We start from the raw sequence: 17,112 nt of genomic DNA on the forward strand, positions 1-17,112 counted from the left end.
TGTAGGGAATAGGGTGTCATTTGGGATGCACACTGAAGTCAGTCACACCAGAGCAAGGACTGGCGAGGCTGCTGTAGTCTGTTGACTAGGTTAGATAAGGTACTGTACCTCAAACTCAGCATGTTTATGGACGTCTTCTGCTCTCTGTCTGTTGAGGATGAACTCTGCCTCGTTGGCAACACGCACGATGTGGTCCTTCATAGCATGACACAGCAATCTGGAACAGATACAGAATTCTAGACAGTCAGTCAGTCAACACAAATGATGTTGTCCTTAATAGCATGACACAGAATCCTGGAACAGACAGACAGAATGACAGAATACTAGACAGTCAGTCAGTCAACACAATGATGTTGTCCTTAATAGCATGACACAGAATCCTGGAACAGACAGACAGAATGACAGAATACTAGACAGTCAGTCAGTCAACACAATGATGTGGTCCTTCCTAGCATGACACAACAACCTGGAACACACAGACATATAGACAGACCCCCCCCCCCCCCCACACACACACACACACACACACACACACACACACACAAACCCCTCCCTTATTACCCTCCAACCTCATCTCCATCTCCCTGTCGTCTCTGGCCCTGATTGCCTCCTCTCCTCCCATGACTGACTCCTCAGCCTCCCTGGTGTACACTCTACCTGCTTCTACCCACGCTTCAATCTTTTTAATAATTGAAAACAGCCAGGCTACTATGTGGAAATGTTATGCCATTTTACACCCAATTAGGTCTGCTTTGTTTCAATTACAAGGCTTCCGATACCCTCTTTCTGCATCACAAATGGCAACCTATTTCCATTATAGAGCCCTGGTCAAATGTAGTGTACTAGTGTACTATGCTATTTGGGAAGCATCCTATGTCTCAGGGAGAGGCCTCAGAGAACTGCATTCATCATACTAGTGTCAACAAGCTTTTCTGAGTTCTGAACAATTCTTTATCTCCTCTTGTTTAGACATTAGTGTTCTAAACTAGGATTGTAGTTATTTGGTTAGCTGGTTAGTTTAGCTAGTTGATTAGCTGATAGGTTAGAGAGCTCTACAGGACAGATTGGTTAGCTGATTGATTATAGTTCAGAGGACTGCAGCTGGCTGGTTAGCTGGTTGATTATAGTTCAGAGGACTGCAGCTGGCTGGTTAGCTGGTTGATTATAGTTCAGAGGACTGCAGCTGGCTGGTTAGCTGGTTGATTATAGTTCAGAGGACTGCAGCTGGCTGGTTAGCTGGTTGATTATAGTTCAGAGGACTGCTGCTGGCTGGTTAGCTGGTTGATTATAGTTCAGAGGACTGCAGCTGGCTGGTTAGCTGGTTGATTATAGTTCAGAGGACAGCAGCTGGCTGGTTAGCTGGTTGATTATAGTTCAGAGGACTGCAGCTGGCTGGTTAGCTGGTTGATTATAGTTCAGAGGACTGCAGCTGGCTGGTTACCTGGTTGATTATAGTTCAGAGGACAGCAGCTGGCTGGGTAGCTGGTTGATTATAGTTCAGAGGACTGCAGCTGGCTGGTTAGCTGGTTGATTATAGTTCAGAGGACTGCAGCTGGCTGGTTAGCTGGTTGATTATAGTTCAGAGGACTGCAGCTGGCTGGTTAGCTGGTTGATTATAGTTCAGAGGACAGCAGCTGGCTGGGTAGCTGGTTGATTATAGTTCAGAGGACTGCAGCTGGCTGGTTAGCTGGTTGATTATAGTTCAGAGGACTGCAGCTGGCTGGGTAGCTGGTTGATTATAGTTCAGAGGACTGCAGCTGGCTGGTTAGCTGGTTGATTATAGTTCAGAGGACAGCAGCTGGCTGGTTAGGTGGTTGTTTAGAGATAGCAGGTCTCCGTCCCAAATGACACCCTATTCCCTATATAGTGCACTACTAGTGCTGAGCGATTAACTGGAATTTCTGTTATTAAACAACTAATTGACTGACACTGGTTCAATTATTTGAATTTCATTTTGTTCTGCTTCTTTCTGTGAGCTCAATGCGCACATTGCACAAATTCTCTAGAGATGAATCAAGCTCGAACTGTGCGATGTAGTAGGGAGTTGTTTCCAACAGGCCAATATTCTACATAGTTCAGCGCAGAAAACGTGATAATTAACTACAACGACCATAATCCATTGCGTGCCTATTTGTCAGGTCTGTGTGTTTATTTTAAGCCTGCTACGTTAGGTTAGTGTGGGGCAGACATGGATAGGGAGAGAATAGACAGAAGAATGCACGATCGACAGGGATTAGAGAGCAGTTGCTTCCTGAAAATACACAATCTAAGTGATTGATAGTTTGTATTCAGCGGTCATAAAAGTATGCCTTATTTACTTTGAACAAACTAAAATTGCAATTTTGTCAGACAGCATAGACAGCAGCTGATTATGACTTGGAATGAAATAATAAAGTAATCAAATAAAACAAATGTAAAATACACAACAACTGAAATATGTTATTAAAGTAAAGTAATGTGAATAAATGATGATTAAGTGATGAGGAGTAATGGACAGCCACTACCATCATGGGACTTTTATTCATGTTTTTATTCTGTGTTGTTACAGCATCAACCCACATAGGGCATTGTGCATGTTTTTTATTTATTTATTGAAACCAAATTAAAAATAGTTTAATAATCAAACCAAAACAACCTCAAAAAGAACTATTCGCTCAGCACTACACACTACATAGGTAATAGGGTGCCATTTGGGATGCAGCTCAGGTGCAGGAGAAATGAGATCTGCCAGCAGCACCCTGGACACCGCCATGTGACAGAGCAGTAGAGTGAAAGAGTAGCCGTGCAGCAGAGTGGCAGAGTGGCCCCCACAGAGTAAGGCTCTTTATCCAGGCCGGCCAGGGGGCCAGGGGAGGTGCCTGGGAAGGCTAAGACTGTGCTGGGTTGGGAACAGTGAGGTTGCACTGGGGTATAGGGCTGGGGTATAGGGCTGGACCTGGGGCTGGGGTATAAGGCTGAGGCTGGGCAGTTTGGATGTAAGAGGGTTACACAGAGGGGTCACCAGATGGAGTTGGAGGCTGATCTGTTCTATAACACCCTGCCTGATCTGAGCCTGCTACACTCACAGAGAGGGGTGGGGAATGCACAGATAGAGGGGATACACTATCGTGTTGATATTGTTACATCACTCTGTCACACCAATCTTATTTACCTTAACCCCTATAGAGCACAAAAAGTCTAACATGCTACAGTACAGCACCCCACGCTCTAGGGGCCAGCAGCTTACTGCTAATCTATTGCTGCCACTGGACCTAACAACCTGTTCAGAGCTGGTGTGTGTGTGTGTATCAGAAATCCACAAAAGTCCCCACAAGGATAGTAAAACAAGGAACATACTCCCTCGGGAGGACATTTTCCATGTCCCCACGAGGACAAAGGCTATTTTAAGCTTAGGGGTTAGGGTTACAATTAGGGTTAGGGGTTAGGTTTAGGAGTTAGATTTATGTTCAGGGTTAGGGTTAGGGAAAATAGGATCTAGAATGGAAATACATTTTAGGACCCCACAAGGATAGTAAAACATATGGTGTGTGTGTGTCTGAATATGATACATACCTTCCCTCGTTGATGAGCTCGATGAAGGCGAGGCCGGCATTTTTCTGGATCGAGTTCTGCCACTCCTGAGACAGAAGGAAGAAAAGAAGAGGAGAGGAAGATAGAAAGAGGAGCGGAGAGGAGGAACGTTGGATAGTTAGTTATTTATACTGGCTCCATGGCTATATGTCAGACAAAGCCTTCCACAAGGTTAAGTGGGGTTACCTCTTCAAGACGCTGGAGAGATTCAATTTTGGCAAAAACTTTTTGACTTGGATTAGAATACTATATTATTCTCTGATAGCATGTGTGTGTACTGACAACACCTACTTCAAATACTTACCCCTCTGCCACAGAATGAGACAGGGCTGTCTGCTGTCACTTTTGCTATTCAAATATGGTCTGTAAACAGTTCAAGACGTAAAATCCCAGAGCTCATTACATTCTAATCAGCGCTACTAGGCGATGGCTATAAAAACCTATCAATGGGCTAATTTTCAATAAAAATCACATGGAGGTAATAAAGTAACAATAACATAGTAATAAAACAACAATTATGGAACACTTTGCCACGAAAGCTTCACAAACCAGAAAAACATTTCAAAAACAAAAAAACCTGTCCAATAAAATCAGCCCCTTTATTGCAATAAAAAGCTACAGAGTCTCTGAGAAACACATGGATCTCTTTGCATGGCCAGTCTCTGTTGCAATTCAAATGGCCATCGCATATTCGATTATTTCTAATTGAAGTAACGAAACAAAGAAGCCATTAAGGTCATTGAATCCTTTCAAGAGATGCGATGACTATAAAAAGCTGAATCTCTGCCCTGCATGTGCAAGTGTGCCTGCTCTCTTCAGATGCGTCCCAAATGGCAACATATGCACTACTTTTGAGGAGAGCCTGATGGGCCCTAGTCAAAAGTAGTGCACTAAATAGGGAATAGGGTGGCATTCGGGACGAGATCTTCCTCTGCGAACAGATCGGTAAACACAGGAGAGATGTAATCGGGGATGAAACTGTATCCTCTGCCTTAAATACAGCCATTTCCTCCGTCCGCACACTGACAGATGACTGAGGAGAGGGTAGCCATCTACTGCAGTGTGGAGCCGGAGCCTAGAGCGGCTACGGCACAGAGGCCACGGCCCCTCCCACCCTCTCCCCAGCACCATCACTACCTGGTCTGGGAATGATTAAAAAATATGTTTGGGAGCGGAGGAGAGGAGAGGGCCTTGCACTGTGGGAACCTGGGCTCTCTGCTCACTCACTGAGGAGCAAATGGAAGGGAAAACACAGGAGGCCACAGTTCAAAATACAAAGAGAAAAAAAGAGAAGAAATATAAAAGGGGAAAAGGTTCCCAGTTTTCAATGCTAGCCAAGTGTCAGGTATAAAACCAACTGAATCTCATGCATAGAAGAGGCTAACAAATGAGATTCTGCATCTCAGAAACAGTAAAGAAATCTCTGTAGTTCCACGCCACCTTTTGGAACAGAGGGTGAGGCTCTTTAGTTATGTGTAGCAGGAAAGCAAACATATTGTTTGCGATGCAAAATTCAAAGGATTTCAGGATAAACATTTGTGAATGCAGATTGCCATTGGCTAAATAGTGTATGTTAGTGCCATAGTTCCTGTAGTGTGGGACAGACTGCACCAGGCTAGAGAACACAGTTCCACCTCACATTACGTTATGTTAAGTGAGAGAGATGGTGCTGATATGCTGGGCATCTGGTCTCCACATGTTTTCTCCTGACCTCTATCTCTCTCTCTCTGCTACATCATCTGCTGTTACTGATTTGAACAGGGCTCATGTTCGGCCCGTCTTCTGAGGATCTGCTCGTACCGCACTCACGTGACAAAAATATATACGGAAATCAAAGCAGACGTGTCTCATGCAGCGCCAGGAAAGGGACATCAGGTAGGAGGGGGAAAACTCTGAACCGATGGGATCTTCTATCTTGTCTAACTGAGTTACAGTACAGTACACTCTCTAGTTACCGTTACAGTGGGATGGAGCTTCAGATGTTTTCTTCCCCTGAGTTTTTTTCTTCTTCTGCGCAGCAGGGCTCCAAAGGGGCTGGGCTGTGACTGCAGGGATTTGGGGAAAGCCCATTATTGCCTGTTTGAAGGGAATTAGGCCTGACATGCTTCTCCAGGAGGAAGTAACATGATCCTTCATGTAGAGGCAGAGAAACAAAACCCTGAACCTCTGTTTATGTGCTGACCTGCAGAACCTCTGTCTATGGGCTGTCCCGCAGAACCTCTGGTTATGGGCTGACCTGCAGAACCTCTGGTTATGGTCTGACCTGCAGAACCTCTGGTTATGTGCTGACCTGCAGAACCTCTGGTTATGTGCTGACCTGCAGAACCTCTGTCTATGTGCTGACCCGCAGAACCTCTGGTTATGGTCTGACCTGCAGAACCTCTGTCTATGGGCTGACCTGCAGAACCTCTGTCTATGGGCTGACCTGCAGAACCTCTGGTTATGGGCTGACCTGCAGAACCTCTGGTTATGGGCTGACCTGCAACAGATCCCAGAATATTTAGCTATGGGCTGACCTGCAGCCAGGGTAATGGGCGTGGCTCAGGAGCTCAGATAAGAAAAGCTGATAATCTGTGGTATCTGGGAGTATTTCACCTATGAAGATTATCCTATTGGTTCAGGGTTCCTGAATTTCATAATTTTAAATTGTTTGTTACACACAAGCCTCTTGTTCCTCTGCAGCCGTCCATACTCCCAAACGTCAGTAGGCGTCAGGCAGACAGCAGTATTGTGGCATCTCAATCCAGCCTGTAGTCTTTTATCTGCTCTGCTCTCCACATCTGGAGGCTCTCTGTCAGTAAATCTCCCAGGCTCCACTGCAGATCATCTGTGTGTTTAAACTGTTACAAGAAACAGAGCTGTTTGACCTTCTCATTCACCAGGCCGTCTGTGAAGAGATACACAGAGTGTGCTGCCCATCCAAGCCCCATACAACCCCAGCCCCATACAACCATGTCCTAGCCCCATTTAGCCCCAGTCTCCGCCCCTTCCCCATACAGCCTTGTCCTAGCCCCTTACAGCCTTGTCCTAGCCCCATACAGGAAAGTCACTACTGATGGAATCAGATCAGGATTAACGAGTTCTACTGTGCCCATCCCTGCCAGTGCTGCTGGATAAAGCTAGCTGTGGTTCCAACTCAGGCCAAGCAGATCCACTTTCAGCCTTGCTGACGGGTCGATATCTCAGGCTGGGTTTCATCCCAGGAGTCCCTAATGGCAGGAACTATTGGAGCCGCAGTAATACCATCTGTGTCAATGGTGGGGGGAATGGGGGGGGGGGTGACTCTGTGAGGGGGGGTATACGGCTCGCTGACACTCCCAGCCCTCAGTAAATCCAGGAGCTAGGAAGAGAAGGTAGACATCCCAGAGCCACAGTGCTAGGTTAGCCTCCAAGAAAGACAGACAGACAGACAGACAGACAGAAGAGAGAGCAAGACGCAGGGAACATTCCCTTAGAAACTTCAAAAGAACAGCAGTAACAGCGTGATTCACTACTGCAAGGCTTGGGCGGTTGTGTGAGTAGAGAGAGAGGAATGCTCCTTAATCTCAGCCTTCTAATTACAGATGCACGGGTATGTATGGGATCTGACAAACTGACAGGCTGACCTTCTGGATATGGGCTGACCTGCAGAACCTCTGTCTATGGGCTGACCTGCAGAACCTCTGTCTGACCTGCAACAGAACCCAGAATATTTAGCTATGGGCTGACCTGCAGCCAGGGTAATGGGCGTGGCTCAGGAGCTCAGATAAGAAAAGATGACAATCTGTGGTGTCTGGGAGTGTTTCACCTACGAAGATTATCCTATTGGTTCAGGGTTCCTGAATTTCATCATTTTAAATTGTTTGTTACACACAAGCTCTGGGCTCTGGACACCGCACCTCCTACTGCAGCCTCCATCCCTGCAGACTGGATACTTAGCAAGACAGGCACCACCTAATGTCTTCCTTATGGACTCACTGACTGGCCCTGCAGACAGAAGGTATGATAACTATCTCCTATTCTGTTCTTACTGCTACATTGGGACTGTGACCCGTTGAGATATAAGAGACTTAACCAATGCTTTATATATACACTAGATGACTGATAGGGGATGATGTCTTGACACTCCCCCAACGTTTGAAAAATATTTGGGAAGCTTATTTATTAATGTCTACATTAGTTTTTGCCACATTTATTCTATTTCAGACACCTTAATGCGTACTTGTTTTATGATATTATGTGAGCTAAACATAAACATGAAAAATATATTTAAAACAAATCCTTAAAGTATATATATTTTTAGACTAGTAATGTTACTGTCAACAGTACAAGAAAAAGTACTTAAATACATGTCATTTTGTCCTTAAAAAATGTATTTGAAATACTGTAGAATTCCATTCACTGCTCCTAATATGGCTGACCGGTATCTTCAAAGCCTCTCAATGGCCAATACTTTGCCTTCAGAAGTATTCACACCCCTTTACTTTTTCTACATTTTGTTGTGTTACAGCATGAAGTTAAAATCCATTACATTTAGATTTTGTGTCACTGATCTACACACAATACCCCATAATGTCAAAGTGGAGTTTAATTTGTAGAACATTTTTTAAATTAATAAACACTGTAAAGCATAAATGTCTTGAGTCAAAAAGTATTCAACACCTTTATCATGGCAAGCCAAAATATGTTCAGGAGTAAAAATGTGTTGAACAAATCGCATATTAAGTTACATGGACTCATTCCGTGTTCAATAATAGTGATTAACATAATCTCTGTTCTCCACATATACAATTATCTGTAAAGGTCCCTCAGTCGAGTATTGAATTTCAAACACAGATTGTACCACAAAGACCAGGGAGGTTTTTCAAACCTCGCAAAGAGCACCGATTGGTAGATGTAAAAAATATAATAATACAAATTTAAAAAAGCAGACCCTGAATATCTTTTTGAGCATGGTGAAGTTATTAATTAGGCTTCTGATGGTGTATCAATACACCCAGTCACTACAAAGATACAGGCGTTCTTCCTAACTCAGTTTCCGGAGAGGAAGGAAACTGGTCAGGGATTTTACCATGAGACCAATGGTGATTTATAAACAGTTACAGAATTTAATGGTTGTGATTTGAGAAAACTGAGGATGGATCAACAACATTGTAGTTACACACAATACTAACCTAAATTATAGAGTGAATTGAAGGAAGCCTGTACAGAATAAAAATATTCCAAAACATGCACCCTTTAGTAATATTGCAAAACGTTTTTGCAAAGAAATTAACTATTTGTTCTGAATACAAAGTGTTATGTTTGTGGCAAATCCAAAACAACACATTACTGAGTACCACTCTTGCTATTTTCAAGCATGGTGGTGTTTGCATCATGTTATGGGTATGCTTGACATTGGCAAGGACTAGGGAGTTTTTTTTAAATAAAAATAAACGGAATGCAGCTATAACTTTCTATTGCTTCAATATATCCACATCATTTTCCTTCCTCATGCTGCCATCTATTTTGTGAAGTGCACCAGTCCCTCCTGCAGCAAAGCATCCCCACAACATGATGCTGCCACCCCCGTGCTTCACGGTTGGGATGGTGTTCTTCGGCTTGCAAGCGTCCCCCTTTTTCCTCCAAACATAACGATTGTCATTATGTTTCATCAGATCAGAGGACATATCTCCAAAAAGTACGATCTTTGTCCCCATGTGCAGTTTCAAACCGTAGTCTGGCTTTTTATGGCGGTTTTGGAGCAGTGGCTTCTTCCTTGCTGAGCGGCCTTTCAGGTTATGTTGATAAAGGACTCGTTTTACTGTGGATATAGATACTTTTGTACCCGTTTCCTCCAGCATCTTCACAATTTCCTTTGCTATTGTTCTGGGATTGATTGGCACTTTTCGCAAAGTACGTTCATCTCAAGGAGACAGAACGCGTCTCCTTCCTGAGCAGTATGACGGCTGCGTGGTCCCATGGTGTTTATACTTGCGTACTATTGTTTGTACAGATGAATGTGGTATCTTCAGGCGTTTGGAAATTGTTCCCAATGATGAATCAGACTTGTGGAGGTCAACACATTTTTTTTCTGAGGTCTTGGCTGATTTCTTTTGATTTTCCCATGATGTCAAGTAAAGAGGCACTGAGTTTGAAGGTAGGCCTTGAAATATATCCACAGGTGCACCTCCAACTGACTCAAATAATATCAATTAGCCCATCAGAAGCTTCTAAAGCCATGACATCATTTTCTAGAATTTTCCAAGCTGTTTAAAGGCACAGTATGTAAACTTCTGACCCACTGGAATTGTGATACAGTGAATTATAAGTGAAATAATCTGTCTGTAAACAATTGTTGGAAAAATTACTTGTGTCATGCACAAAGTAGATGTCCTAACCGACTTGCCAAAACTATAGTTTGTTCACAAGAAATTTGTGGAGTGTTTGAAAAACAAGTTTTAATGACTCCAACCTAAGTGTATGTAAACTTCCGACTTCAACTGTATTTAGTCCCAAATAAAGTAACAGGGCTGACCGTCACAGGGATGATGATTTCATCTTAAATCAGCCATAAATCCCTTTGTGACAGGGGGAATTGGCGTGTGCATCACGGAGGGGAAATTGAATGCAAGCTTCACAATGTTCTTTTAATTGTTAAAATATTTGTAGCCTGTCATCTACGGTTAGCAGGGTTGACGTGTTATGCTCAACCGACTCAGATCTCCACTTTTTTTTAACCTTAATTTATCACTAATCAAATAAATCATAATCTTCAGAAATTAATTTATCAAAGCAATAAAATAACTAGGGCTATAGAATGATGTGAAAACATTGAGAAATATTGGGGTTCAGTGGGTTAAAATCTTTTGAATTTTGGCACTTTAACAAGTCTTTATTCATATAAAAAAAAATCTGATTTATTGAGTTTTTAATGTGGTCTTTATTAAAGGATACTTCATTCCTAAATGGAATATTGGTGCAAAAACTCTATTTAAAATGTCAAAGGCATGCAAAAGGGACTCCTTTCGTGGAACGAACCAGAGAACTAGAGCTGGAAGCAACCTCATCTTTAGAGTCCATCACAGGGAGGAGAGGAGGCGAGAGGGAGAAGAAGAAAAGAGGGAGGAAGAGGTAGGGACGAGAGAAGGGAGGCAGTGGAGGGAAGAGAGGGAAGTGGGAGAAATGAAGAAGCAGAGAGGGAGAGAAAAGGAGGGATATGTGAGGAGAAAGAGAGAATCTCACCTGAGAGCAGAGCAGCATGACCAGTTCTACTACGGAGGTGCTGGACTTCATACACACCAGACCTGGTGGAGCAGACAGGACAGGACAGGGCGAGACAGAGGGTTAGAAGTAGAGTTGTCATACAACACACAGGACAGTTTGACTTGGCTCAACAGTTCCTAGCGCCTTCATATAAGTCACTGCGAAACCTCTCCATTGACAGGTGGGAGGGGCTAGCATTGTACTCATTACCAGAGAAGAAGACGGAGGACTCATTATAGGCTGGTGGGGCCAGGGCCCGTTGGCATGGTTGCATGAAGACGTCAGTCAGTGTGATTGACAGCATGAGTCAACAACCAGAGATGAGATGTCAACATGTTTATAAACACACAGACAGAGACCATCTCATGCATGTCAAACTTCTCTTCCGTTTTACCATTGATGCAAAGAAAGAGCTTGCCAGGATTGGAAATGGGAAATGACCTTACATGTTACAATAATAAAACAATATAGCTGCCTACAAACCACTGAGATAGAGACAAAGTGACAAAGTGTGTAACAAATGGCACCCTATTCCCTCTATATTGAATTCATGTTGACAAGAGCCCTATGGAGTGCACTACATAGGAAATAGGGTGTTATTTGGGATGGAGACAAAGTGTACTGTTGTATAATGTGAATCTTGCACAGCACTGAAACAGTCTGAGCCTCTAAGACTGTTGTAAACAGGGGATGTGACCTGACCCTCTCTAGTTCACAGACAGCTACAGACGACCTATTACACACACACACACACACACACACACACACACACACACACACACACACACACACACACACACACACACAGACACAGACACAGACACAGACACAGACACACACAGACACACAGACACACACACACACACACACACACACACACACACACACACAGCTACATTCCACCACAGCTGACCTCTTGTGACTGCAATGACCAGTTCTCCCATCACTCAGCTCTCTCTGACACAGGGGGTCAGGCGGTAGGGTGACCCTGGCCCGTAGCGACCCTGGCCATATTCTGGTATGCTGGCCTAATGACCATGGACCCTGGCCGTATGGTGGTACACAAACTATATGTGTTCTATTTAAACAGGCTCTTCCCCTCTGACCATGCCTCTCCTGTGAGCAGGGCAGAGTTAAATCACTGGGGTGAATGTGGCATTGTGGAGCAGTGTGCTGGTAGGGGGAGGAAGGAGTGGAAAGGCAGAGAGAGGAGAGGTAGGAAGGGGGAAGGAGAGGAAAGGCAGAGAAAGGAGAGGTAGGAAGGGGGAAGGAGAGAGGTAAGGGGGAAGGAGTGGAAAGGCAGAGAGAGGAGAGGTAGGAAGGGGGAAGGAGAGGAGAGAGGGAAGGGGGAAGGAGAGGAGAGAGGGTAGGCCATCACAACGACAGCTCTGTTCGCCCAGGGGCCTCCCTCTCAACTCCAAGTGTATCATGGGCTAGGGGCCAGGCCAGGATGGCTGGGCATGATTACCACACTGACAACATGTCTAGAGAGGGGGAGAGGAGGGGTGATGAGGAGAGAGGAGTGGGTGAGGGGGCACTTGGGGCGCGACCCCGGTTAATTTGAGTGATGTATGGCTGGTAATTACTACTAAATGGAGAGACTTTCCACCAGGGCCCTGATTCAGGAAAAACAGCCACTTTTCCTTGGTAAAAGTCTGGACAAAGCATCTCAAAGTATGAGTGCTGATCTAGGATCAAGTCTCTACTGTCCATGTAATATTATTCATAATGAACTATAAGGTAAAACTGATCCTAGACTTGATCCCAGCATTTGTACTATGGGATGCTTTATGAATACTGGCTCTATTGTGTTGGTGAAGTGTGTTGTGTTCACCTGGTCTGTACACGGTCTGTGCTCAGCATGTCAGGTGTGTGTGTGTGTGTGTATCTGTCAGCTTGGCCAGCGTTCTGACAGAGAGGCAGAGTGAAGGGATCAGACAACATTCACACCTTTCAACTCTCCATTAATTGTTTATACTGTGTGTGTGTGTGTGTGTGTGTGTGTGTGTGTGTGTGTGTGTGTGTGTGTGTGTGTGTGTGTGTGTGTGTGTGTGTGTGTGTGTGTGTGTGTGTGTGTGTGTGTGTGTGTGTGGTAGCCCTCTCGGGCTACATTACTAGACATCCAGCAGACAGAAGGACAGAAGGACAAGAGAGGACAGACATACTGAGGGACAGACGGAGGGACACACAGAGACACTATACAACACCTATACCTTCTATGAGCAGCTCCTGACCATGGCTTCCCAACAGTGTCCTGGAGAGGAACGGCGCAAAGTCCACAAAGATCTCCCTGAGCAGGGGGGCCACCTTCTCCAGCGCACGCTCCAACTTAGTAGTGATACTGTGTGACAACAGAGCAGGGAGAGAGAGAGAGAGGGGGGGGTGGGGGTGAAGAGAGAAGACAGAGGACAGGGAAAGAAAGAGGGGCGATGAGAGAGGGGGGGTGTAGAGAGAGAGAGAGAGAGAGAGAGAGAGAGAGAGAGAGAGAGAGAGAGGATGACAGAGTGGAAGAGACAGAGAGGAGAAAGACAACAGCAAACAGATGAGAATAAGGTTGGCTAGGGTTGTGCTGTGAGCAGAGCAGAGTAGAGCCCTCCACCTGGGTTAGTACAAGAGAGTTAGAACATCCTTTCAAATCAAATCAAATGCTATTTGTCACATGCGCCGAATACAACAGGTGTAGTAGACCTTACAGTGAAATGCTTACTTACGAGCCCTTAACCAACAATGCAGTTTAAAGAAAATACTCCCAAAAAGTAAGAGATAAGAAAAACAAATAATTAAAGAGCAGCAGTAAATAACAATAAACTCAGCGAAAAAAGAAACGTCCTCTCACTGTCAACTGCGTATATAACTTAACATGTGTAAATACTTGTATGAACATAACAAGATTCAGCAACTGAGACATACACTGGACAAGTTCCACAGACATGTGACTAACAGAAACTGAATAATGTGTCCCTGAACAAAGGGGGGGGGGGGTCAAGATCAAAAGTAACAGTCAGTATCTGGTGTGGCCACCAGCTGCATTAAGTACTGCAGTGCATCTCCTCCTCATGGACTGCACCAGATTTGCCAGTTCTTGCTGTGAGATGTTACCCCACTCTTCCACCAAGGCACCTGCAAGTTCCCGGACACTTCTGGGGGGAATGGCCCTAGCCCTCAACCTCCGATCCAACAGGTCCCAGATCTCCCAGACGTTGAGATCCAGGCTCTTCGTTGGCCATGGCAGAACACTGACATTCTTGTCTTGCAGGAATTCACGCACAGAACGAGCAGTATGGCTGGTGGCATTGTCATGCTGGAGGGCCATGTCAGGATGAGCCTGCAGGAAGGGTACCACATGAGGGAGGAGGATGTCTTCCCTGTAACGCAGAACTTTGAGATTGCCTGCAATAACAACAAGCTCAGTCCGATGATGCTGTGACACATCACCCCAGACCATGACGGGCCCTCCACCTCCAAATCAATCCCGCTCCAGAGTACAGGCCTCGGTGTAACGCTCATTCCTTCGATGACAAACGTGAATCCGACCATCACCCCTGGTGAGACAAAACCGCGACTCATCAGTGAAGAGCACTTTTTGCCAGTCCTGTCTGGTCCAGCGATGATGGGTTTGTGCCCATAGGCAACGTTGTTGCCGGTGATGTCTGGTGAGGACCTGCCTTACAACAGGCCTACAAGCCCTCAGTCCAGCCTCTCTCAGCCTATTGCAGACAGTCTGAGCACTGATGGAGGGATTGTGCGTTCCTGGTGTAACTCGGGCAGTTGTTGTTGCCATCCTGTACCTGTCCCGCAGGTGTAATGTTCAGACGTACCGATCCTGTGCAGGTGTTGTTACATGTGGTCTGCCACTGCGAGGACGATCAGCTGTCCGTCCTGTCTCCCTGTAGCACTGTCTTAGGCGTCTCACAGTATGGATATTGCAATTTGTTGCCCTGCCCACATCTGCAGTCCTCATGCCTCTGCGTGAACATGCCTAAGGCACGTTCACGCAGATGAGCAGGGACCCTGGGCATCTTTCTTTTGGTGCTTTTCAGAGTCGGTGATCAGGCACACTGTTGTGTCATCAGCAAACTTAATGATGGTGTTGGAGTCGTGCCTGGCCGTGCAGTCATGAGTGAACAGGAAGTACAGGAGGGGGCTGAGCACGCATCCCTGAGGGGCCCACGTGTTGAGGATCAGCGTGGCGGATGTGATGTGTCATACCCTCACCACCTGGGGGCGGCCCGTCAGAAAATCCAGGATCCAGTTGCAGAGGGAGGTGTTTAGTCCCAGGGTCCTTAGCTTAGTGATGAGCATTGAGGGCACAATGGTGTTGAATGCTGAGCTGTAGTCAATGAATAGCATTCTCACATAGGTGTTCCTTTTGTCCAGGTGTGAAAGGGCAGTGTGGAGTGCAATAGAGATTGCATCATCTGTGGATCTGTTGGTGCGGTATGCAAATTGGAGTGGGTCTAGGGTTTCTGGGATAATGGTTTTGATGTGAGCCATGATAATGGTGTTGATGTGAGCCATTTCAAAGCATTTCATGACTACAGACGTGAGTGCTTTGGGTCAGTAGTCATTTAGGCAGGTTACTTTAGTATTCTTGGGCACAGGGACTATGGTGGTCTGCTTGAAACATATAGGTATTACAGACTCAGTCAGGGAGAGGTTGAAAATGTCAGTGAAGACATTTGCCAGTTTGTCAGCGCATGCTCGGAGTACACTTCCTGGTAATCCGTCTGGCCCTGCGGATTTGTGAATGTTGACCTGTTTAAGAGTCTTAATCACATCGGCTGTGGAGAGCGTGATCACACAGTCGTCTGGAACAGCTGATGCTCTCATGCATGTTTCATTGTTACTTGCCTCGAAGCGAGTGTAGAAGTTATTTTGCTCGTCTGGTACCGTAGGCTCGTGTCAGTGGGCAGCTCTCGGCTGTGCTTCCCTTTGTAGTCTGTAATAGTTTGCAAGCCCTGCCACATCGGACGAGCGTTGGAGCCGGTGTAGTTCGATTGGATCTTAGCCTTGTATTGACGCTTTGCCTGTTTGATAGTTCATCGAACGGCATATCGCGATTTCTTATAAGCTTCCGGGTTAGAGTCCCGTTCCTTGAAAGCGGCAGCTCTACCCTTTAGCTCAGTGCGAATGTTACCTGTAATCCATGGCTTCTGGTTGGGGTATGAACATACAGTCACTGTGGGGACGACATTCTTGACACACTTAATGATAAACCCAGTGACTGATGTGGTGTACTCCTCAATGCCATCGGAAGAATCCTGGAACATATTCCAGTCTGTGCTAGCAAAACAGTCCTGTAGCTTAGCATCTGCTTCATCTGACCACTTTATTATAGAACGAGTCACTGGTGCTTCCTGCTTTAATTTTTGCTTGTAAGTAGGAATCAGGAGGATAGAATTATGGTCAGATTTGCCAAATGGAGGGCAAGGGAGAGCTTTGTACGCATCTCTGTGTGTGGAGTAAAGGTCATCTATAATTGTTTCCCTCTGGTTTCACATTTAATATGCTGATAGAAATTAGGTAAAACTGATTTAAGTTTCTCTGCATTAAAGTCCCCGGCCACTAGGAGCGCCGCCTAGCAGAATACTGCATCCAGGACTCTAAAGTAAACGATTTCATTGGTAGCACTAGTGGTCTTAATTTAGAAAAGATATCACAACACTTGGGTGAAATGTTGGAACACAACACTTGGGTAAACTGTTGGAATCATAGAAATACAATGATTATTCTAATTATATGGTTGGTGTTGTTTGGAATGACAACAAATGAAAAAGCCACGTAGGAGTTAAGATAGGCTAGGAACCAAAATGTTGGTCAGTGTTTCTCAGGGGACGGACCCTAATCAGTTTTGAATAGATGTTGCATTTAGACAAACAACATGCTGATCTACACCACCATTGCTAGCAACCTGTATTAGAGCTAACATTTGCTTTGCCCTAGCTAGTGCATTTAGCTAAATGGCGTTTAGCTAGCTAGTTAGCGAGTAGCATTAACGATTAGCATTATTTTATGCACATGCCAGCTTCCTTAGACTAACTAACTCATGTTCTGCAAAGAGCAATATTCACAAAATAATAGTAAAATAGGAAAAATGTGGATTTATATTAAGAAGCAACGTGGAAAGCAGCATCGTTCTTGTTCAGGAAGAATATGTTGAATGCATGAATTGACAGCATACTGAGAGAATAAATAGAATAGAGGAACTGTGTGTGTGGCCCTATAACTGGAAGAAAGCAGCGGCAGATGGCGGCCTGTCTTGTTTGAGCAGTGTTGAGATGAGTGTTGCAGCTAAATATTGTTAGGTATTGCATTTTT

At 45.1% G+C, this 17,112-nt stretch overlaps 1 protein-coding gene across 3 annotated transcripts in view; it reads right to left on the reverse strand.

Annotated features, from left to right (window-relative positions):
* LOC106580977 (neurobeachin) overlaps positions 1–17,112 on the reverse strand; it is a 344,141-nt gene that overhangs the window by 166,589 nt on the left and 160,440 nt on the right. For all 3 annotated transcript variants that reach the window (XM_045703701.1, XM_045703700.1, XM_014162593.2), the window contains 4 exons: positions 13,008–13,135; positions 10,774–10,835; positions 3,553–3,617; positions 109–217 (listed from right to left, as the gene is read on the reverse strand). In XM_045703701.1, the coding sequence (XP_045559657.1) occupies positions 109–217; positions 3,553–3,617; positions 10,774–10,835; positions 13,008–13,135 (364 nt within the window). The remainder of the gene's footprint in view (positions 1–108; positions 218–3,552; positions 3,618–10,773; positions 10,836–13,007; positions 13,136–17,112) is intronic.

This window comes from Salmo salar, chromosome ssa20, assembly GCF_905237065.1.
Source record: "Salmo salar chromosome ssa20, Ssal_v3.1, whole genome shotgun sequence".
Classification (NCBI taxonomy): Eukaryota; Metazoa; Chordata; class Actinopteri; order Salmoniformes; family Salmonidae; genus Salmo; species Salmo salar.